The sequence below is a fragment of the Vanellus vanellus genome (genome assembly GCF_965231255.1).
Source record: "Vanellus vanellus genome assembly, chromosome: Z".
Taxonomy (NCBI): Eukaryota; Metazoa; Chordata; class Aves; order Charadriiformes; family Charadriidae; genus Vanellus; species Vanellus vanellus.
The window spans coordinates 43,960,709-43,986,391 of NC_138908.1; the positions used below are offsets into that span (position 1 = coordinate 43,960,709).

The window sequence follows — 25,683 nt, forward strand, 5'->3', positions numbered from 1 at the left end:
AAGGAGGAATAAAATCATAGAATCATAGAATGGTCAGAGTTGGAAGGGACCTTAAACATCATCTAGCTCCAACCCCCCTGCCATGGGCAGAAACACCTCCCACTAGACCAGATTGCTCAAAGCCCCATCCAACCTGGCCTTGAACACTTCCAGGGATGGGGCATCCACAAATTCCCTGGGCAACCTGTGCCAGTGTCTCATCATCCTCATAGCAAAAAATTTTCTTCCTAGTATCTAATATAAATCTACCCTCTTCCAGTTTGAAGCCATCACCCCTTGTCCTATCACTACACTCCCTGATAAAGAGTCCCTCTCCACCTTTTCCGTAGGCCCCCTTTAGGTACTGGAGGGCTGCTATAAGGTCTCCCGGGAGCCTTCTTCTCCACACTGAACAACCCCAACTGTCTCAGCTTGTCCTCACAGGAGAGGTGCTCCAGCCCTCTGATTGTCTTCGTGCCACTCCTCTGGACCCACTCCAACAGGTCTATGTCCTTCTTATGTTGGGGGCCCCAGGGCTGGATGCAGTACTGCAGGTGGATTCTCACCAGAGCAGACTAGAGGGGCAGAATCGCCTCCCTCGACCTGCTGGCCATGCTTCTTCTGATACAGCCCAGGATGCAGTTGGCTTTCTGGGCTGCCAGCGCACATTGCTGGCTCATGTTGAGCTTCTCACTCACCAACGCCTCAAGTCCTTCTCCTCAGGGCTGCTCTCAATCCATTCTCCGCTTGGGATTGTCCCAACCCATGTGCAGGACCTTGCACTTGGCCTTGTTGAACTTCACGAGGTTTGCACAGACCCACCTCTCAAGCATGTCCAGGTCCCTCTGGATGTCATCCCTTCCCTCCAGCGTGTCAACTACTCCACACAGCTTGGTGTCATCAGCAAACTTGCTGAGGGTGCACTCAAGCCCACATCCATGTCACCAATAAAGATGTTAAATAGTACCAGTCTCAGTACCAACCTCTGAGGAACACTACTCATCACTGACCGCCATTTGGACATCGAGTCATTGACTGCAACTTTTGAGTGCGACCATCCAGATAATTTCTTATCCACCAAGTGGTCCACCTTTTCCAAAATGCAGTGGAACATTCCTCCGTAAAAAAAGTTTACAATCTTGGCTCTAAATGCTAGAGCCACCTAACATTAGAGAGGACCTGTAATGATCTTTTAAAAAGGAGATGCATACAATCCTACGCATAAGTCTGTAATTTACAGGCCAAGGCAAAAATTCTCCTCTTCCATGCACACTGTAAAAGCAGTATCTGCCGAGTCTAGCACAGTGCTTATTCTGCACTGACAGGTACTTCCTATTTCCAACAGTGGCATTTCTGGTGCTGAAAAAGCAACAGGACGTGGCACCTAGGCTAGGGCAAAGATGTTTGCTCTCACTGGTGGCTGAACCCTGATGCAACCATAGAATCATAGAATTTCTGAGGTTGGAAGGGACCTTTAAGATCATCAAGTCCAACCATCAACCTACTCTGACAAAAAACACTTCTAAACCATGTCCCTAAATACCACATCTACCCTTTTTTTAAACACCTCCAGGAATGGTGAATCCACCACCTCCCTGGGCAGCCTATTCCAATGTTTAATAACCCTTTCAGTGAAAAAGTGTTTCCTAATATTCAATATAAACCTCTCCTGACATAATTTAAACCCATTTCCTGTCGTCCTATCACTTGTCACCAGGAAGAAGAGGTCAGCCCCCACCTCTCTACAACCTCCTTTTAGGTAGTTGTATAGGGTGATAAGGTCTCCCCTCAGCCTCCTCTTCTCCAGGCTAAACAACCCCAGTTCCCTCAGTCATTCCTCATAAGACTTGTCCTCCAGACCCCTCACCAGCTTTGCAGCCCTTCTCTGGACACGCTCCAACATCTCAATGTCCTTCTCGTAGTGAGGGGCCCAAAACTGAATGCAGTACTCGAGGTGAGGCCTCACCAGTGCTGAGTACAGGGGGATGATCACTGCCCTAGTCCTGCTCACCACTCCATTCCTGATGCAGGCCAGGATGCTGTTGGCCTTCTTGGCCACCTGGGCACACTGCTGGCTCATATTCAGCCGGCTGTCCACCAACACCCCCAGGTCCTTTTCTGCCGGGCAGCTTTCGAGCCACTCCACCCCAATCCTGTAGTGCTGCATGGGGTTGTTGTGACCCAAGTGCAGGACCTGGCACTTGCCTTGTTGAACTTCATACCATTAGCCTCGGCCCATTGGTCCAGTCTGTCCAGATCCCTCTGCAGAGCCAACCTACCCTCAAGCAGATCAACACGCCTGCCTAGCTCAGTGTCATCTGCGAACTTACTGAGTGTGCATTTGATCCCCTCATCCAGACCATTGATAAAGATATTAAAGAGAACTGGCCCCAGCACAGAGCCCTGGGGGACACCACTTGTGACTGGACACCAACTGGATTTAACTCCATTCACCACCACTCTCTGGACAGGGTCATCCAGCCAGTTTTTTACACAGCGAAGAGTACACCTGTCCAGGCCACAAGCAGGCAGTTTCTCCAGGAGAATGCTGTGGGAAACAGTGTAAAAAGCTTTGCAAAAATCCAGGTAGATAACATCCACAGCTTTTCCCTCATCCACTAAGCGGGTCACCTTATCATAGAAGGAGATCAGGTTTGTCAGGCATGACTGGCCTTTCACAAACTCATGCTGACTGGGCCTGATCACCTTGTTCTCCTGCATGTGTCGTGTAATGACACTGAGGATGATCTGTCCCATGACCGTCCCAGGCACTGACATCAGACTGACTGGCCTGTAGTTTCCTGGATCCTCCTTCTGGCCCTTCTTGTGGATGGGTGTCACATTTGTCAACCTCCAGTCAGCTGGGACCTCCCCAGTTATCCAGGACTGCTCATAAATGATGCAAAGTGGCCTGATGAGCACTTCTGCTAGCTTCTTCAGTACCCTTGGGTGGATCCCATCTGGTCCCATATATTTGTGCACCTCCAGGTGCTGAAGCAGGTTCCTCACCATTTCCCTTTGGATTACAGGGGCTTCATTCTGCTCCCCATCCCTGTCTTCTAGCTCAGGGGTTTGGGTACTCAGGGAACACCTGGTCCTACCTCTGAAAACTGAGGCAAAGATGGCATTAAATACCTGAATCTTTTCCTCATCCTTGGTCACTATGTTAGCGGCCCCATCTACTAGAGGACAGAGATTATCCTTAGTCCTCTTTTTATTGCTAATATATTTATAGAAACTTTTTTTGTTTGCCTTGACAACAGAAGCCAGGTTTAGTTCTAACTGGGCTTTGGTCCTCCTGATTTTTTCCCTACATCGCTTTACTACCTCTTTGTAGTCCTCTTGAGTGGCCTGCCCTTCCTTCCAGAGGCCATAAATCCTCTTTTTTTTCCCTAAGTAGCAACACTAGCTCCCTGTTTAGCCAGGCCGGTCTTTTTCCCCAATGGCTTGTCTTTCGGCACACAGGGACAGCCTGCTCCTGTGCCTTTAAGACTTCCTTCTTGAAAAACATCCAGGCTTCCTGGGCTCCTTTGCCCTGGAGGACTGCCTCCCAGGGGACTTTGTCAACCAGGCTCTTGAAAAGCCCAAAGTCCGCCCTCTGGAAGTCCAAGGTAGCAGTTCTGCTGACCCCCGTCCTTGCTTCTCCCAGAATCGAAAACACTATCATTTCATGATCGCTGTTCCCAAGACAGCCTCCAACCGCCACATCCCCCACAAGACCTTCCCTGTTTACAAACAGCAGGTCCAGCAGGGCACCTTCCCTAGTTGGCTCTCTCACCAGCTGTGTCAGGAAGTTATCCCCAGTAGATTCCTTCTAGACTGTTCCCTCCCTGCTGTATTGTATTCCCAGCAGATGGCTGGCAAATTGAAGACCCCCACGAGGACAAGAGCTTGCGATCTTGAGACTTCTCCCAGCTGTTTATAGAATATTTCATCTGTCTCCTCATCCTGGTTGGGCAGTCTCTAACAGACTCCTACTATGATATCTGCCTTGCCATCACCATGACATAACTAGGCATTCTTCTGATTTAACAGAGCTGATCCACAGTCCTGATCAGCTGCTTCTGTGTACACAATTATTTGCATGTGGTGGGTGGGAGGCCTCATTTTTTTTGCATTGATGATTTTAACTGTACGTATCGTACACACTGAAATTCACTGTGTTCCATGAAATATCCAGAGAAAGTCTGGCCGCTGCTTGCATTTGTTACTGTATTCTTTAATGTGTTCACAACCAATCTTGTGACCGCATGTGAACAGAACAGGTCAGATTAAGTAAACCTTTGCCAACAGAGGTGTCCTGGCTAGGGGCCACGCTCAGTGCCACTATACAGATCTTTGCACAATAAGCTTTCTCATCTTCCTACCTTTTTGATCCTATAGTGGCTGCAGCACAAGAAGCACATTTCTTGGCCCTGGCTGTCTGATTTGCAGTGTCACTGATATGGCCTTGGTTCATCCCAAATTGAAGTTTAAATATTTTAGATTTTTTTTTTCCGTTTCGTTTTCTTAAAAAGTTGCACAGGAATTCATGACTATGTGGACTCAGCGCAGGGCAATGCAAAAGACAGGTGACTGCAGGACACCATTATTAGCTAAGAAGCAGGACATCTCTCACAACAGGAGCACAGATTTCCTCCTCCGTTCCCATGATATTATTATGAAACATACATACCTTCTGCTATCAAATTCCACAGCAACAACCCAGCCTCACAACCATACAGTTCTATTGACTGCAAGAGCTTGATTTCAGGTTGGCAGCTGTTAGAGAGGAGAGAAAAGCCAGCCTCCCAAGCGTCTATTTTGCTGTTACAAAGCTCAGAGCAGCTCCTGGCCTCAGTTACGGTGACTGGACTAGGTCTGGCAATCTTTGCAAGATACTTGTAAAGATGCATTCCCAGTAACGGCCTGACCTAAAACAAACTCTTACACTGTTGTTCTGGGACACACCATCTAGCCTTTCTCTCACTTCATGAGAGTTTGTCAGAGCTGATACTCTCCACAGCTCTCAGTCCTCCCCCCTCACTGTCTTTTCTCCTGATTTCATTGGATAGGGTCACCAATTCATTCCTTTCTTCATTCACTTTCCCACTGATTTTTTTGCTCTTTTCCATGACAACAGGGACCACCCTTTCAAAGCCACTTTGGGACCTCCCCCACCCTCCCCAATGAACATGAAATCACACTACCCCTGTTGCTATCATCCTTCCAACTCACAGAAGCTAGTCCCACCTTCCTCGTCATAATTAAATATTGCATCTTCAATCCTAGCAACTTCTCTACAACTTTGGGCTCCTATCTTAATCCCCTCCTGCTCTTCTCTTTCTACTCAGAATATAATCAATCCTTCCAGTACAAAACTGGAAATGCTGTGATTTTTGCCTTCTTCGGCTTGCTTTCCCCTAGTTCTATGACAATGTTTTCTTTAACTATCTTACAACCTTTTCCTTTTTCCCCATCACACTTTAAGAAATTCCCTTCCCTTCTTCTAGCCTTCTCACCTGGACCCAAAGATCACCCCTCCTAGGTCCCTTACCTCTTTTTTCACCCCTCCCTCACTCCTCTATCACTTCTTACTTAGCCCAACCTTCTCCCAGAATAAGTGAAGGCTTTGATCTTGCCTTTTTTTTTTTTTAAATGTAATCCCATCTGTCTCTCAAACTATTATCTGTATTTTTCATTGAGCTTACTGAATGAATTGCAAGACATTCACCTGGTCTTATTTTGGGACTATCAGCCCTCTGGCTACGATCTCCCTGGTCTCCATCCAAGACCTTACTCAATCTAGTCCTGACCCATGACCGTATTTCCTACTACCCTTACATAACATATCATTCACCTTCCGGGCTAAGGGCTTTCCATGACTCATGGTTTAGAGCTATTTGTTCAATCCAAACTGCCACACACTACACTTCTTTACAAAACGATCCCTGAATTCCTTATAGTCAGTCTCAGAAAGAAGAGAAAATTTAATTTCCTTCACAAAGTAGTGGCAAAGATGATGCTTGTACAAGGAATCTCCAACCACCTGTACTACTGCTAAAGACAGACAAATATCTACATAAAGAACTAAAAAATATTATTTTGCAGAAAAGGAAAACAGAATCTGTTCAGTCTGGCTGCAGGAATCATGCAAAATAATGCAAAATTTACTTTTCTTATTTCTTCATCCTCAAAACTGTAGACCTGTTTTGCATGACTAGCAACCCCTTTTGGTAAAATTAAACAATGGAAATGTGTTAGAGCCGCAGTCACATTTCAAAAGCTGAATCATAAGCAGTGAAGCAATGAAGTATTTTAAAAATTGACATATTTGGTTCTTAAGTGACTAAACTACGATTATATTGGACATATAAAAATATTCAAACACCATAAAGTTCTGTTAAACAAAGCAGAAAACTATTTTGAGCCACGTATAGGAAGATGCCTACAATTGACAGGCTATACACCAAACCAGGAACGTGTAAGCATACATGAATATGATCATTGATGTACACGAACACCTCAATCTGTGTAAAAGGGATTTATCAGTTCAGGCTACAACCTGTATTCATACCTACCACCAGACATATGCAGTTTTCTTACTGGTATCAGCAAAATATTTTTTGCTGTACCTTCTGTGCTTTCTACACACACCAGCCATTGCAGCCAGGTACATCTCAACTGCAGCTAAGGGCACCCTCTGAAATTTCAGTTCCTTAAACTTCCTCTTCCCTAACCTTTTTATGGCTGACTCACCTAGGAGAATTGGTTCTGGTCCATATCTTGTCCACAGCAGGTTCAGGAGAAACCTTATCAGCTGGGGCTCTTTTCTGTTACCTTTTTCTACGTCCTGCCATGTTGGCTGGAAGCAGTGCTCCAGCAAAACACTGATATTTCATCCCCTATTTAAGAAGCTATTTAAGAACCACTCTAAACCTCCCTCACCCAGAGCCCAGTGTGTTACAGTGCCAAGGTTAATTGAGGAGCTAAAGGCCAAGATTAAGTTCCACCTAGTCTCTGGGAGGATTTAGTTTCCCATGTTACTATAAAGATACTTTCCTAGATGCACAGGGAAGCTGACACAGCCAACCACAGGACCTCTGCCTGCTGCACTTCTCTCCCCAAAGAAATGCTAACCCACATCAATCTAAATGAGTCTAATTCCCATCTACACTCATTTACTGGCAGGGTAGTATAAAGGGGCCATTGTGTAAAAAAAGAGTCAGGCTCACTGACTGTTGTTTTTGTTTGGTTTTTATTTTTTTTCATGAAGGATGCTGTCAGCATACCAACATCTTTAGATACCAATCATCCATTCTATGCAGCCCACTTCCTCCTCCCCTTTCCAAAATACCCCCACTTAGCAAAGATACTACTTCAGTTTTAAACATTAACAAGACAGCTCTTTGACTAGGTAATAGTAATAAACACTGAATTCTGAAGTCTCCACCGTAGCTGAGGTTCTTCTTTTTTTTCCCCCCACACTGAAGCAAAACAAACTGGTGACCAAGTTGTTGAACTGAAAGAAAACATTTCAATTGAAGCATTTCCATAATACTGCTCACTGTTCTGAATGCGTTTTCAGGATTGTAACTGAGAAGAAAGGTTATACGTAGTCAGCAGCAATGGAATGAGCTGGAAAAAGACAGGGTATCTAACTAGCTAAGTCTGAAGTATCTAATTAAAATTTAAGCAAACTTGGGAGTTAGGACAGCTGGAAGAGACACTAGGAAACACTCAGAATCTCTGTGCCTTGTACTTAAAAGGCAAGTAATAAATGACAGGAATTAACATAGTGTGCACAAAGTGTTGGAGCTCAGTGGCAAAGAGATCACTGTTCCAAGGTCAGCTGGTATATACAATAGTGCACATGAACAACATGTATACAACAGTGCACACAGGCAGTGGTCAGTGAGAATGGTGCACAGTTTTATACTGTATGCAATCAAAGCACCTGTTTGAAGAAGCATAGCTTGTACTTAGCAAAAATGTTGTCCTGGCTGCTGGGAGCAAGTCAAATATGTGAAAGTTACCATCACTGCAGTACCTAGGCACTTAAATGCCAGGCAATGTCATTGTGATTAACAGTGAATGCCTATTGTGGCATGAACATTTTTCAAAGTACACAGATAGGTCACAGCAAACTGCATAAAGACTGCAAACACACGGTAGGAATTCCTCTCCCTTTGGCACCACAAAGGTACAACTGTCAGCCCAGAACTGCCACAGGCAACACCACACTGCACTGGATTGCTGCTGTAGAAGGAAGGTACAGGAAAACAGAGTAAGACGGTCTCATCTTTCTCTCAGGATTATCAACTTCTCACAATTCAAATTTGGCACGTTTGGGCCTGAACCATGCAACGGGACAGATGCTTCCAGTCCCTGCAGGAACACACAGACTCTGACCTGAGCTCAGGAACTGTCCAAATGCACCGAAGGGAAAAGTAGGGGTTCAAACTATCAAAATCTCTCCGTGGCCCCAGAACAGTATGGTCCAACAGCCTGAAAGCATAAACACTCCTCAGTTTCTCTGTTGGTTTGCTATCATGGTCCTCTTTTGCACGCCACATGGCCTGTAGCATATAGTGCAAGACCCAGGTATAGGCTGCTTTGCCAAGGAGCAAAAGGAACTAGATCATATGGTGAATTGCATCCTAAATCAACTACAAGAAATTCCAAACTATGACTTTGCTAAAATAAAGCCATTATTTTATGCTCTTCTTTATCAAAGCTTAAGAGACAGAAAGGAGACTTTCGCTCCCTTGTCAGCCTTCCTGTGTGCAGCAGGTCTAGGATGCAAGAACAGCCACATTGGTCCAACCAAATATCTACTGCCCTGCCTCTGACAGGGGCCAAAAGTATTTGCCTGAGGGGTCACGTAAGCACAGAGCAAACACATAGTCAACCTTATCCAGAATACCTTTTTCAGCCCAAAGATTTCATGTGCCAGATGTGATGAATTCATGCTTAATAGCTGTATCGCTCAAACTCACAGCCTCTGGGCAGGGAACAGGTCCTGTACCATTCACTTGGCTCACAACCTGGACTCACAGAGCACCTGGGGTTTACTGTGCCACTGCCAGGTTGCATGACTTCTTCTGGTGGCAGCAGAATAGCCTGCATTATGTTTGCCTGCAGCATGCAGAAAGAAAAAGAGAAATTTAGCAGGAGAGGCTATCCAAAGTGACTGAGGGCTGTAAGAGCCCAGGGGAAACCTCCAAGAGGATGGCAATGGGCAGAAATATTTAACTGGTGGTAGCCACAAACACAGAATTTTACTGCCAGTTTTAATTTGACCTTCAAGCAGCTAGATTGTGAGAGATATCGAACAAATGAGCAACTGCATCAAAGCAAGGTGAAGACCTAAAACACGGGCTGCTCTTAGTACATATCCCCACTTGCCATAGGAAAAGGACAGGTAACAGTGCAGTTCCTAGAGGTCATGGGAGGGAACACTACAGTGGCCCTCTCCAACAAAGTCAAGGTATGTCAAGAAATTCTGGTTCAGATAATAATGCGGAAAAAGGAGTATTTCTGTGAGGTGCATTTCTGCTGCTGCCTATTCCTACAAACCATAGAAATGCAACTTTTTGAAAGGGCACAAACACAGAGAGATTAGGCTACAAACCTTACTTGGAAGCCCTTGGGTAACACATATTTCAGCCATGGCTAACAGCTCCTGTGTCTGAGCGCTCCCAGATGAAACAAAGAGTTACTGTAACTCAATTAACTGATTTTTAAGGAGTGTTTCTGTCCAAGTTTGAATTACTCACAATGTCTTCCGACCAGGACCGAAGTTAAAATTTCTCCTACTTTACAAGGTCATACAGGGCATGTCTCCTTGTTTGGGCTGGACCTGTCGAATGTGGAGGCAAATCCATGAACACAGACATTCCTCACAAGGGTTATGAATCAACTCCTCCACCTTCCATGTACTCTCTGTGAGGAAGTTGTGGCAGTGCAGAGATTGTGCTCTGCCATGCTGAAGTGCCACGACCATAGGCTACCTTCTTCCCTCCTATTACTCCATGAGGATGATGTGTTTAAGTTTCAAAACAGATCCAAGGGAAAAGGTCTGTGTTCTCAGACATACCAACTCTGTATTATCATACCATCAATGTTCAGAGCGGCCAAGAAGAAAAAGGGCTGGTAGAGGTAGAAGGACCACAGTCAGACTGGCTGGCCAAACTGCCAGGAAGAAGTGAAGCTTCATTTTTAGTTTGTCAAACTATCAGGGACACATGAAGGACTTTTTAGAAGTACTTCCTGTATATTCGCATTATTTCACTTAGTGCTCCACAGCATTCAGCTACACCAGGCAGTTGAAGAAACACTGGCATTAAACTTTAACACTAAGAATAAAACTGACATAGAATAAATAATAGTTACTAAATAGTTTGTCCATTTTACTTCACTATAAAGGACCCTGTTACATTGGTCCCACCCTGCTGCCTTTTTTAGGAAGCCCCCAAAAAAAATCAAACAGAAAAAAAAAAGAAACAGAAAGATTCCCAACCTCACCTTATATTTAAAAAAAAAAATCTCAGAGAAGTAACACTGATTTCATTTTGCTAGATGTGGTTTCTCATTTTCATACTGGAAGTGCCAGCAATTCTCCCTTGTCGTGGCAATTCTGATTTTCATGTAGGATGCAGAACAGATGTTTGGAGAAAATGGCCTTTGAGGGCATCACAGAAAACTACTTGGAAACAGGGAAGACCATTCCCATTTCACCTCATTGCTCATTTATGGGAAAAAAGGCATTATTTATAATACATTATTCTGATCCTTAACACTGGATTATCATCCAGACAGAGGACAGAAGATAGCCATAATGTTTTAAGTAAATAAATGCGAAAGGCTAAAACAGTGACCACAGCAAAGCAGAGGCACACTTATAGCACACCAGTGAGGAAGCACTGGGGAGGTACAGTATCTTCAGGAACTGAACAACTGAGAACAGCTATGAGTCACTTGGAAAAGGTGTGTTCAGCTACCCATAAAGAAAACACCTTGGGGAATTCACAGGCTGCAGTGGTGGGGCTGTGTCAACAGCTAACATACAAAGCTGCTCCCAGGTTGGAGATATCCTAGGAGATGATAAAAATGCATCACTGTGTGTATGTGAAAAAGAGATATAAACAGGACTTATTCATTCAAATAAAACAAACCTATATGAACGTTTGCCCAGAACTGAAACAAAACATAAAGTGTTTGTTTTACTAGATATTCAAGCAGCTCGGCTACTTTTTGGCTTAATTTTTCTTAATTCCTGTGAGTTTTTGTATTTCCTGATTTCTTCCTAAGCAGCAACAACATTCCCGCAATGGCTTTACAGCACTTTTTGTTCATTCTGAAAAAAGAAACGCCATGAACCTTGCAAGAAAATCCATCTTGATGCTTTTTCCAAATATGCAGATCCAAAGAGTGCAATGCCATGACACCATACAAACAAAACAAAGGCATCTTCAGATGCATTAATGAAAGCTGTTGATAAAAGGCTACTCCTGTGTGTTTTTGCAAAATCAGACAAGAAAGAACAAGCAGTTTGCCTGATTTGGGGAAAGTGAAAATAAGCTTCAGAAACCTTTTTAAATCATATTCAATCTCTGAGCAGTTTTTGTTTGTGTGGCTTTCTCAGACACACACATTTGCTTGGAACATACTCAAACGAGATATCATTTTTTGTGATTCCATCCATGCTACTTTAAAAGATATGGCTCTACTACAGGAAGCAGGAGGACAACAGCTGTGAGGAGAGATACAGCACAGTGTTCTGTGCCAGCCAAGCTCTGAGCTCACGGTGAATCTTTCCCGGTTGTGCAAAATGCAATACTGGATGCTTTTACAGGACCAAAAAAAAAAGGGCACTCCAACTGTACTAAGATCACAGCATCTGCTAACAAAATTGATATGCAGCTAGCATGACCAGGCATTTAAAAACAGAACTTTATGAACCAGAGTGATTGTATTATCTACTATTTAGGACAAGCACAGGGCTTGTTCCAAACTCAGGAAAAACAAAACAAAACAAAAATATCAAACTTCAGAACCGTTAACAGAAATCAATACAACTCAATCAGCGGAAGAAACCTACCTACAACAGCCTTTGAAAGCTGAGGAACACAAATGGAAGACAACTGACATAAAATCCGACAGGTAGTGTAAAAGGAGCAGAGCAAAGTCCTAAGCAACATATACTTGTAATCCCCGGTGATCTTATTCAACTGAGACTCACATACCTGAGCCAAAGAATTTCCCTGAAAAGATGTTGTACTGTAAATAGCATATGGTTTACTGTAACCTTTCAGTACTTCCCTGCCTTCACAATTAATCCAGTATTCAAAGGCAACACAGAACAGCTCAGAAAGTGTCTTTGTCCAGATGCCACCTTTATTTACCCCTTTTTTGTTCCTCTGTAGTGTTAGTCAACATGTTCAGTGACAGGACAACCAGCAATAGGCACAAACTGAAATAGAGGAAATATAATTATAACATAAGAAAAAAAAAGAAATTGTGACTGAACACTGGTACACATTGCCCAGAGAGGTTGCAGAGTCTCCACACTTGAAGATATTCAGTCCTAGCTGGCCACAGCCCCGAGCAACCTGCAGCAGCTCACCCTGCTTTGAGCAGTGAGTTGGACTAGACACTCCCAAGAGTGCCTGGAATACAACAGGTACTTGTTTACACTTTTTTTCCATATATTTTCACTAGTAACAGACACAAGGCCTCAGATAATTTTCCTGTGCTAATAATATCCATCAGTATAACATTCTGAACCATGGAAAGCTCTGAACAAGTTTCTAACTCATTTTTTGCCTCAGTCATTACAATTGAGTTTGAATTTTGCAACCAAAGGAGATCATAGTCAAATGCACCAGCTCATCACTAAAAAATCCCCAGCTTCAGATTTCAGATGTCTCCCTAGATCCTTTGTTACATATGAGGCACATTGTCCACTGGCTTGTTCCTACTAAAGAATCAGAGCTATGTTCCACTCTTACACCTTGCGCTTTAGGATCAGATTCAGGAAACTAGTAGCAGAAAGGAACAGAAAGCTAAGACCTGGAGACCAAATTTTATATAAATAGTAACAATGGAATCTAGAAATGACTAAAAGTATGTTCTCGTAGGGTGACATTGCCCAAAAACAATGCTTTAAGAGACACCTCTTTTCTTGATTGGAATGCAAGAGAATGGCGACTTAAATATTTTAAGATCTTTGTAAAATCCTTTATGCAAAATGACTTTCATGGATCAGTTCATAAGAACTCTCATTCTTTGAAGGACTTAGAGCAATTTGCTTCTTCAGAGTAAGGTACTTACAAGCATTAACAACTACATCTTCCAAATGTTCATGCAGTAAGTAAGTATTACTGCCCCCATTATACAAGTGATGTACCTGAGACAAACAATTTTTGTGATCTGCCCATGACTGCAGGGACTGGAATGCCAATGTCAAACAATAAAAATAGCTTATTGTGTGTGGTTCAGATGAGCAATATCATCATTGCCTTTACATGTCTACTCACTAAAAATACTGTGGATTTGAACACATTCATTTTTTTCTACCTCTTATCTTACGATACTGACTCACATGAATTAATCCCTCTTTTATATTCTGCTCATTGACTAAATAATGAAACATTCCCAAGACGTTAAAGATCGACACCCACAGAATTGGCATTTGGGTAGGTACAACATGGCACAAAATCACTTCTATAGGTACAAATGGAAACTCAAAAGTTCAGGATTTCAGTGACTGGATGAAGGTCAAGTAGTAAGCATGTTCCCAAGCTGCAAACCGATCTTCTTAATTATCTGGCAATCAAGAAAAAATTGTCCGGGAAGCCCTCACTTCAATCTTATTGCAGACAAATTTGAACATTAGATCATATTTGTCAAACTGCAGGTCTTTGCTGAAGATGCAAAGCTTTTATTTTGTACTTGCTTTAAAATCAAAATGAGCAAAAGCTCTTCTGTTCTAACTGCAGTTCATTCTTCTTTCTTCTGTTAGTCAACCCAATTCCTTGAGGAAGACGTGATAACATGAGTTAATAATAAACAGAACGGCTCTCCCTTTTCTCATATCAGTACTTTAAACCATCTAAACTCAACTCGAACTCTTCAATCACCAATGTGAATGAAACAGGGTTTGTTTTGAAGTCCCTTGCAATATCCCCTCTCTGACAACCTGGAGTCAAGTAACATGTATTAACACACAGAATACAATGACCATTTGCTATATGCTTACAGACAAATAAGACAGAAAAGATTTCTCCTGCTGGCCCTAAAGTTACATCCAAAAGAATATGCAAGCCTCAATAAATGGTCTCGTTCAGGCAAAACAGTAAAGCACCCCACTCTTACCTGGACAGCACTGTATTTTAAGTCATGTAAATATGGTTACTTGGGTAGATGGGGGTTAGACACCTTAAGTCATCATGGATGCATTGTGTCAGAATGCCAATATTGCTTTTTAAGGAGGCTTTTATCATGCAGCTGGACAGTGTTTCTTACTCAAACTAAAATACAGTAAGACAACTGAAAAATATGCTGCAACTGAAGATGAGTTCCACTTTGCTCTCTCATCTACTATCTTTTAGACCAAAGCTTAATAACAAGAGTTTACAAGCAAAACCAATATAGCGAATAGCACACAGAGAAGAAAAAAGACTCCACTACTATGAATGTGCTTCTGTTGGAAAACCAATGCTTTCAATTAAAAAGTTTTCAAGGAAGTTCATGGCCCATCACAAAAATTACAGAAATTTTTAAACTTAAAGTAAAAAATTATGACAAGCAGCTAGCAAGGGCCTGAAGAAAGGTACTATTTTGGGATGTTTGCCCTACAAGAGACACCGCTTTTCTTTCTTAAATCAACCCACATGATCTCCTTACCCGATCAGAGAAAGACAAATTTTTGTACCCTGAACTGCAAAGATTTGCACATCCATGAAAGGGGCAAAGCATTCATAGTCGGGACTTACATTAGACATGGTAGGCAGGTCAGCACTCAAGAAAGGAGAAGAACCTTTTAAAGCATGACACCCAAGCCCACAGACACAAGAAGATGGCTGTCATTGCCTAAGTGCGATAAGAATTTCAGACTCAGTTTGTTCCACTACCTTTGCACTTCTGCACACAGCTTAAAGCATGGACAGAAACTTCATAACAACATTCAAAAAAAAACCCTCTCACCCTAAAGGGATTAATTACACATATATTTCCCTCTATTGCTGTCAGATTCTATTTGTTAGCTTCTTAAAAGACATAAGGGGCTGCTTTGGGGAGGAATGGGTTCTCTCTCCTTTCTGGTTTTGGTAAAACCTACAGAAACTCCATTTATCTCTACAGTAAAGCAGCTGTGATAATATTCTTGTCCATAACCATCCACTTCCAGCTTTCCTAGCAAGCAAGGAGCACTAAGGATATTGCCTTGTTGCTGGAATAGATATACCCTGTGCTAAATTTTATTACAGTTCAAATCTGCAAAAATATTTTCATCCTTTTAACTGAATTAAATTATTTCAAACTTTATTCACTGATTTATCTTCCATCAGTTTCCTCCATACTTCCATTCACGCTTAGTGGCATGCTGCAATATTAACATTTGCAAACTGTGTATCAGGTTGGTTATGTTGTAACTAGTTGTTTATTTACATTTATTTTTCAAAATGGGAAGTAGAATAAAACATGACTAGAATTATGCTTCGACAAATCCACTTAGGGAGTTCACTAACCTCCCCCCGCCTTCTCTACTCCAGTTCCCTTGTTATTTTTCTGTTTCTTAAGCTGGTTAGATGGAGTCAGAAATACACACAAACTGATAAGAGCTGTCTTGGCAGCCTTCAGTGAATTCCCACCATAGACACTTTCATATCCTGCAGCAAGCAAGCAAGCCAAGGTGTTTTGTAAGAGCAACCCACAAACCTTAATGAATACATTTAAGAAATTAACTGAAGCTTTCACCATGTATGTTGCAGCATCTTGTAAGGGTCTAAAAACCTCACCTCCAGATTCAAGCAACCAACAGCAGCTTTTCACACAAAGGTCTTATCAACAGACCCTGTATAAGAAGGTACTTAAAATGTACATAACCAGAGAAATAGAGAGAATTATGTTTCACCAGTTACTCTGATGATTTTTGCAATGTAAGTCTGGGAGCTTAGCACGTGAGAGTTTATCCACATAGTAGAAAGAACAGTACTGCTTTTTTGCACTAACCCTATGTGAAGTCTCTTCTAGCACAGATCACAGACCAGTTCTGTATTAATACCGTTCCTGAAATTAATCATCAGACCCTGCTATTTCCCCTAGCTCTAGAAGACAGAGTGAAAAGAAGCAAGGCAAGAACTAAAACAATTGCCTCCTATGGTGCAATCCAACTTCAACCAGAATCCAGACCATCACAAACAAACCATTTTCATTTTGTTATTGGTGGTGAATGAGTGATTTGCTTGTCTTCCTTACTTGCAAAAACATTCTATTACTACAATTTGGGAAGGCAACTGAGTGAAATGGATATATCAAGTTGTCCCCTCACCTTAGATACACAAAATGAAGAGAGAAGCCAAAAGACAGGATTATTTTTATACACCTCTTCAACAGATTTTGATAAGAGATTGATCGGTACTGCCAAAGTACTAGAAGCTACCAGAGGACCTGGTGCTCCCTGTCACATAAAATGGACTCTTTTCTGCTCAATACAGTAATGGAAAGAAGACAACGGGGGCATGTGAGCTCTGTGGCAATCTGCGGTTCATCAGCATGTGCAGTGCTTCCAGGTATGGGCAGCTCTGATGCAGCATAGCTCAGACACAACTTCCCACTCCACATCCCTTTCTGGGGATGCTATCACTGTCAGTCCCACACTCCATACATGTTCAAGCTCTTTAAGTGCAGAAGGACTCAGCAAGGACACAGTCTAAGAAGTGGGAAGATGATGCCTGTGCAAAAGATGGGATAAACTGGCATTTAAAAATAGGAGGCATAAAACAATGTCTTCAAGAAGCTGCAGATGCCTGCTGTGAACCCAAATGGGGTGCAAATTTCATCCTTTACATTTCCAACAGGACACAGAGTGCTGATTGCCTATTTACACATTTCCTTGTCTTTTTTTCAGTGGAACATTTTTTCCCTCTTAGCACACGGTTACACGAAAAATACCATTGAGTGTCAGTTTGACTGCTCCAGTTACTGAGTGACTATTTTGTTCTTTTCCAAACTGCTTGCTGAAGAAGGGTGGGGAGATGTTTAATGACAAGGTGTCTGAGGTGACTGTGTTGTGTTCTCACAAGACAACTGTAAAATGAAGCACAGCCTTTTGTGCATTTCTGCCTGAAATAACTCAGGAAGTTCCTTCTAATGAATTCAAATTCGTTAATATTTTGGGGATGATTTAAAAAGAAGATTTTTTTTATCTTCTTTTATAAATTTTTTCAATGGCAATCCAGATATTTTATTCCTTCCCACTTCTGTAATAAGACTGTTTATTAAACCAACAATTTTAACCTGATGTCTGTATGCTAAGTTGAGATTAATTTTGCTGTCACTGAATTCAATGGCAAATGACTCAAGGCGTTCACAGGTAGCTGGCTTGATCCTTTTACTCAGAATTTCCAAGATACACGTTTTAAATGTATTGTACTGTTCAATACTGACTGAAAAAAAAATTCTCTTCACCTTTGCCTTATATGCTCAAATACCTCAGGTTGTTTATCTTCATTTATGAATTCTCAATACATACTTATGCTGCAGGGTTTTCAGAGAAGGTAATATTTTATTATTAGTCTGGTTATTACATATCAATATGGTGTTCTAATCCCAGGTCTTTAAATATTGCTTTAATATAAATTCAATAATACTGATGATAATAAATGGAAAGAGTGTTTCTGGGACTTTGGACTATGGATAGATCCAGACTGTGAAGCTCAGGTTTGAATGCAAACTTTGGAAAAGTTTGAGGTTCACTTCAAAGACAAGCGTAGGTCACTCCTTTTTAATGAAACATTCAAAAGGTATTTGTAGCTCACAGTGACATTTCACCACTACCACAAATACTATGCCTGTCATTAGTTTTTGAAGGAGCATACCTGAACCATGAACTCATGTTACTGATTTTCCTGACCATCACTGGTCAAATTCAAAGAATAAAATAAACACTATGTATGAGATTGCTGCCTTTTCATAATTTCATAGAGTGATTTCCCCCAAAGTGTACCCTTATTAAAATATGATCTACATGTGTAATTCTGCAACAAAAAACTACATCAGACATTTCTCATTGTTGCTCTCATTTAGCTTCCACCTGCTTCAGCTCTCTAAATGCAATTCAGAAAGCTTCAGACACAAAATTTACGCTGTACTGTTGTTCAGTTGCAGAAAGTTTTTTCTAGTCTTTGGCCGAAATTCTGCAGCTTTATCCTGCTGGCTCCATGTTGCTATTCAGGATATTTCACAATGACTGTCCTCTTTTAATGCTACCCCAAGGAGCAAAGACTATGTCACATCAGTTGGAGGTGAGAGAAAAGGTTACCATCCCAGCAAGCTAATCTGCACAGACTACATTTCTGCTCTGCTTAAATCTCATTTGTTCCAGGAACTCTCCTCTAAACAGAATATAGAAACACAAAATATACAGTAGGTATCTCTGAAAAGAGCAGTTGTGAAGAGCAAGTAAGGGTTACCAAAATATACATCCATGGGGGACTATGTCATAACAGGAGCCTACCAAAAGATTACTTGCCACTGTCTCCACAGTCCCTCAACTATGAAGAACAAAAGCTCATCTTCTTTAGCGTACAGCAAAGCACCTTCTAGTCCTCCCAACAAGAGAGCAAGTGGTTTTTCCTTTTTCTTTTATTTTTTAATCCAATTTCCCCCACATCACCAGACACGGACTGATGATATTAGTAAAATAATATGGTAATGGAGTTGTTGCAGGTACCTCCATGTTACACACACCTCCACCTGGCTGTTAAATAAATAAATTAATAAATGGAAAGGCTGAGATTTCCCCCTTCCACAGGGACAGGAGCACTTGCCACTCTCTCCAGCTTCTACTTCCCAAGATACAAACAGAAGCTCAAGAAAATGCATGTCAGAAAGCACCAGTATGAAAGGATCCCTACAAATGCACCTTCCGTTCTTGCTATTGTTTCACCTTGAATCTATCACCTTAATGTGACATTTGTAGCATTGTCTCAAGTACCTCTTACATACAGCATAGATTCTCGTCAAATTATTGTAATCAAACTCATATCCAAATAAATTTTCATTTCTTATCTTCTTCCCACTTACACTGACTCAAGTAGTATTTTACTCCAGGAATTGCCACAGGGGGCTTTGCAGCAGAAGGGAGAGAAATGGGATTCGTCATAAGAAAAAAAGAGAAGTAGAAGAGTTTGATCCAAAATTCTACACTCTGTCTAAATCTGCCTCTGCCCTTACTTACCTGATGAATAAACAAATCACTAAATGGGAGGCCACTTTATCTAGTTATTTTGACTGCTCTCAGTGCAGAAGCCTATAGTATCAGCTCATACATAACAATTATGGAAAGTATAAAAAACGACCCATCTTACCTTTCATCCCAAACTTTGAGTGTCTTCCAAACTTCAGAATAATGAGCATTATTACTAAGCCAGTGCACACCAGTGCTGCAATTCCCACCACAACATACACCTAAAAAAAGAGGACACAAACAGATCTGCTTCTTTTGTTCTCATGACCTTCAAAGACATTCAGCATACATTCAGATTAACCAAGTTAGGCAAAGAGATTTGTTTCAACTGGGAAACATTTGCACTCAGATCAGAGTACAGAAAACGGCCACTTGTTGAGGTTTCTTCTATCCTGCAGAGAACAGAGATTCAGACACCTCTGAGAACAACTTTTTCAACATCCTACATGTTCAAGGCAGGTGGGAGGGCGTGCACATCACCCCTTTCCCTTTCAGAAGACTGGCATGTTATAAGAAAACACGTAAAAATGTAAAAACTTTTTTTGCTGTGAGGGTGGTTGAACACTGGTACAGATTGCCCAGAGTTGCTGTGGAGTCTCCATATCTGGAGATATCAAAACCAGAGTAGGCACAATCCTGATCAACGATGCTGGCCCTATTTTAAGGAGGCAGGATTGCAAAGGAGGAGACCCACCAATTCAGCTACTTATATTAAAATCTACTGCAGATTATTTGACCAACATGAAATCATGTTTTAAAAACATTTGGTTGGAATTTGAAAGTTCATTGCAGCACATCCTCTCTGTAAGGAGGAGCTGACTCCAGGACTGGAATTCAAAAAACAGTCTTCAAATTACCTTGGAAGTCTCTGTTTTGTAAATAAACAGTTGCTCTCCTTGGGTAAAATTAGAAGCAAAGTCTTAGGCTAAAAAAATTACAGTTAGTTGTTCAGAAAAGCATGAAACAAAATAACTTGCAATTTCACTTGGACTGAAAAGTGATTCACTCTTTCAAAATGGGGGAGGGCCAGAGTGGGGAGCATTGATTTTCTTTTTTTTCCTTTTTTTCTGAGTTTTGATCACAACACAGTAACAGCTCCAGTGTTCTGGCAGCTCAGGGTCCTATTACAACCTCTACAGTTTTGTGAGTTGTACAGCCAGAAAGTCCACCAAGACTACAGATCACAAAACAGTATATATACTTACAGTGATGCTATCTTCATTCTCTTTGTTGGAAACATCCGTAGAAGTGATTTGATTACTGTTATTTGTGGTGTCTCCAAGATCATTAGGCGTGGTTTCATACTCTTAGGAAAGGAAAAAAGGTTGCTTTTATAATTTCATAACCTTGGAGGGGAAAGGGTTGTCTTTATTATTTCTGCTCTGTAAGATGGTAAGGCCACTAACTACTCTCAGGACTCTGAGCTCTTTGGAAACAATACATAATTCCTAATGTAGCTGGACCATTTGGGGGGATCCCTGTAGCAGATAATTAAACAAATGTGTTGTGACTAACAAACTTGAAAAGAGAAGCAAACTACACTATAATGTGTGTCTTTACTGGAAAAACTAGAGTTAAGTAAGAACTCCATCCATAAAGCTATTTTTACGTGCTTCTGACTTCCCATTAAAAATGAAAGACTGCCCTCTACACTGAACTTCTCCAGCCTTGTTTTCAGTCAAATATAGGACAGTCTTAGAAATTAACTTGGGGACTTCTGTTTAGCTGAGAAGAACTTGGCAGATAGGGTTTTTACCTAGTTTATTACTAGCAAATATGAAATAGCTGGGTTTTCTTCCTTTAAAAAATAATTAAAAAAATACTGTTGTGTGCACAGAGGTTACAGTCTAGCATCATAAACTGTCATTCAGGTAAACCTGTAAAATATTAAGTGCCTGAGATGGTATGAAGAAATTTGATTTATCAAAATAATCCTACTGACAGATCTGCAAGGGTGATTCTAGAACTATTCCATCAAACGAGTTAACATCGCTTAATTATTTATAATTATTTAAAAATGACACACAGATATTTACAGTCCATTATTTCCTAATTCAACTAAGATAAGAAGACTTAAATAGTATACACATGAACTTAAAGAAATGGGCATTACAATAAAATTTAAAAGTGCACATATTTTATGATTACTTTTGAAAATATACATAACGTTTCAATGTTATGACTGTAAGGTGTAGAGATGAAAGACACAAACAAGGGCAATAACCGCATCTGTTACAAAATGCACCTCCAGCATTGTAATTTAGATTTGCAATTAACTGTGTATTTCTTTACACGTTTTGATTAAAATCAGTGCCGCAAGCCTAGAGATGAAATTTTAACCGTGAACCTGAAAAGGCAGAGCACAGAGGCATGGCTCTTGCTGACTGCAGAGGCAGGAACTCTTCCGACCGCAGAGCTGCTGCTGAGCGAGGGCAGGGGAGCGCCTGCGCCTCGGTAGAGTTGATCTCCTTTAGCTCCCAAGGCAGTTTTGGAGAGCTCAGCTGGCAACACCAGCAACAAGCTGCACTGGGCTTTTTGATCTTCACGCATGCACGAACACATTTGCTTTCTGCAGAGCAATCGGCAGGCTGCAGGTTTTTTGGTACATGAAGCTATGCAGCTACTTCTGGCACCAGTCAGTACAGTCAGGTTTTCTAATCGGCTCATGGAGTCTATTTTGGCTCTACACCATGCACGCCAAAGGACAGGACTCTTTCATGCCAAAATACATATTAAGTATACAGAGCTTTCATGACAAACAAAATATAATTTCCTGGTCTTTTACCATTTGAACTCTTTGACTCAGCACTGCATCTCTGTGCCTACAGCCTCCTACGCAGCATGGCCCGAACAGCAGCAAGAGGCGAACGGGCAGTGCTCCTCACAGCGGGCAGCACAAACCCTGCCGGAATGGCCCACTGGCACAAGCAGCCCGGACGCTCGGTCACAGTGCTGTGCAGACCATCCACCACCATGGCTACACGCTTTGCCACAGCAAAGGAGGAGACTTCTGCTTCATTCACTTGCAGGCAGAGCCCGCTTTACAACAAGTATCTCAGCCCAGAAGACTGGGCTTCCTTTACAATTGTCTGGGAAAATCTTCACAAAGATAGCTTTGACCAAACCTACTCTTATGGTAGCTTCATAAGACCACTATATAAAGCAAATATTTAGAGCCCTCACTGCTCTGACTCTGTAATATAAACTTTCAAGATGGAAATTTTTTGCTCTTAATTTTACCTGCAAATAGCGGTGAGCAAAAGACGATGCTATTTTGCAGTTCTGTTTACGCTCACATCTGTATGAAGCTACTGGAAATCACACCCTGAAGGAAGAACAAGAACTATGCAGAGTGTTGCAGGTCTGGTCTGTGAATCCTCTGAATGAGCTTCTATATTAAAATGGGCAAGAGCTAAAGTAGGCCACGTCAGTACACTGGTGTTGCGCTGCCATATCCCGGTGTAGAACTGCGAATCTCCTGCGTTTGAACCAGCGCCAGATCTTCAAAGCCTCTCGAAATGGGTGAGCCCGGCAGGGAAAACACACACAACAGCCATCCAGCCAAAACTGGGAGACTCTGAGTTAAAAAAATTCCTGTTCATTTCACTATGAAATCCTGACAGGGACACAGAGCGCTCTGATGCAGACAGGGTCACACCTCTTGACTCATGCGTGCTATGTGGGACTCCTATTGCTCCAGGGCCAGGTTCTCCAGTGACGCCTACTTCATGCAGCCACCTGTGACTACCTCAACTGCGGTGAACCACAACTGAGGCTGGGCGGTATTTTGCAGCCGTTTTACAAACCGGGGATACAGACAGGAGCACAGCCACATCAGCACCGGGGCGGGGGGGGTCACCCTGCACAGTCCTCTGGGGTGGGCTGGGTGACAGGGGGCACATTGTCTCCCTCGTGTTCACAAGCACGTCAGAAGAAGCAGCATGGCACGAATAGGTGAACCCTGAACGGAAGAAGCCGGCTTTGCATTTGGTTTCCTGCTCAGCCCCAGGGCGAGTCGCTTCATTTCCCTCACTTACTTCCCAGAGACGAGGCCAGGGCAGCCTCTCCTCTCTGCCTTTTCCACCGGCTGAGCTGCCAGCGTGAGCGACTGCTCCGCAGCCCCGGCAAACACCACCTCAGGCAGCCCGCTGCGACCTCACCCGTTCTTCTGTTTCCCACTCTATGCTCAAAGCAGGTGATGCAAAAACGTTTGGAAATCACCACACGTGGAGCGCAGCAGGCAGAAGGTCAGTTCCCGAGGGACAGACCAAATCCAGCTGTGAAGGGCTTTGCTCCATGACAAGGGCTACTCCAGGCTGGGGGGTTCCCTGCCCTTCGTCGCCTCACTCTTCATCTCCTCACAGCTCGGCCCCCCCTGGCCATGGGCCCTGCTGAGCCGGACCCACCTGCAGGCCCGTGGCCCAGGGCAGTGCCCGATGCCTGGGGCTGCCCTGGTATCCCTCTGGCTGCCCTGCTTGTGGCTGGGGCAGCGGGACAGGCCTGGCTGCCAGGCCCTGCCCTGAGGGACCCCCATGGGGACTCCCCCAGCCCTGCAGGGAAGTACAGTGCAGCTCCCATTAATCTTACCCGTAGCCAACAGACTGACAGACACACAGCTAGTCCCACCGCCGGGCAGGACCAAATCCTCCACCACCATCTTTACCCTTCACGCCAGGCACACCAGCTACATGACTAGCATGGGGCTCTGCAAGATGGGGAAGATGGCGGGGGCATGGGGGCAGGGGGTGGTGGTGCTTTAAATCTCCATCCCACCACAATCTAAGCTGTGGGTAAAGAGTTTAGCATAGAGATAGAGCAGTCTGAAAAAAAGTCATGAAAACCAGTCATTCTCCTGGGGGGACCTCATCCCAGGGGTCCTACTGTCAGCTATGCAGGCAGTGGTTCACCAAAGAAATGCAGCAGTTCCTACACTTTCCAGCTGGCCTCATTTATTCACCTCACTAACCGGACTTGTGAATTTGGAATAATTAGGGAAACACTCTGGACTACAAAGTGTTTCTCAAAGCAAGCACTGAGTCACTGAAACAAAGATCAAAGACAGCATTTTCAAACAGCAGAAAGAAAAGCCAGGAATAAAAAGGAAGGCTGCTTTCATCAGGACTAAGTCTTGCAGGCTGTGATCTGCTAGAGCAACTTGAACTGCCCGTCTCAGCAGAAACCTACCCAAGTCAGCCGAAGCACAGCACTCACATGGCTAAAGCCATATACAGGCATCAGAACCCTGATAAACAGCTCAGAATCAAAATCTTCATGCAAACAGCTTATATAATACAACACATGTAAGAAATTGTGCAAACCATCACCACCTTCCCAGCCCCCCAACCCCCCTCCAAAAAAAGAATTTGGAAAGAGAGGGAGGGGAAGCTATCTTTTACTATTTCTAAGCACTTAAAGCCAAATTGATGCTTCAATTGCACATTTGCTAAAGTTTAATGACATGGAATGGAATCAAAGCAATAACATTTAAATCAGCTTAAGGAAACTTGAGTCATGGGCCACTTCATCCAAATAAAAAGTATTCCAAACAGGATCCAGCTCCTGCTGGAAGCTAAAGGGTGTTTGGGTACAGCGGTTAGGACGGACTTTCCTACTCACCAGAATTATACTAGAAATATTATGTAAAAGAAGCCAGTTGCTTTTCATTCTGCAGCTTCTATTCTAGTGCACACTGGCTTTCACTAGGTACAGACCAAAACATTATGCTTAACTAAAAAACCAATGTGAACACTGCGTCATCAAATCCTCTGGCACACACTCAGATACCACCAAGTTGATGGTCTGCTTATGCAAGAGAGATTAAAGGAAGGTACAAATGAGCGGACAGAGCAAAATAAATTGCCTACAGGAAAATTTACTTGTGCCAACCTCATCTTTAAGTGGGATTTAGGGGTACATTTTTGGAGGCAAAACAAGTACGGAATCATCACTGAAAAAATAAACTAAGTTATATAAGAAGAAATCATGAACTCTCTTTCCTCCAAGAAATGCCTCCAAAAGGTTCACAAAAATCTCATGCCTGTGAGCTACATCAGACAGCTGTCATCCTACAGGATCAATTGCAACATTCGTAGTAGTGGATTTATGCTTCTCCTAATGTGAATCAAAAGCAGCAGAGTAAGTAAAACGTCATATTGCCCTCATTTATCTTAAATAATATAAGGCAGGAGAAGAACCAAAAGTACAAAGTACCTTTTAGGACTGTGTTATAATAAGTGCCATTTCAATTTAAC

The 25,683-nt window shown here is 42.6% G+C and overlaps 1 protein-coding gene across 1 annotated transcript in view; it reads right to left on the reverse strand.

The window, feature by feature from the left end:
- Nucleotides 1-25,683, reverse strand: part of NTRK2 (neurotrophic receptor tyrosine kinase 2) — a gene marked incomplete at both ends in the record, with an annotated part of 210,130 nt that overhangs the window by 129,600 nt on the left and 54,847 nt on the right. The window contains 2 exons of the mRNA XM_082497238.1: nucleotides 19,554-19,653; nucleotides 20,638-20,738. Of these exons, the coding sequence (XP_082353364.1) occupies nucleotides 19,554-19,653; nucleotides 20,638-20,738 (201 nt within the window). The remainder of the gene's footprint in view (nucleotides 1-19,553; nucleotides 19,654-20,637; nucleotides 20,739-25,683) is intronic.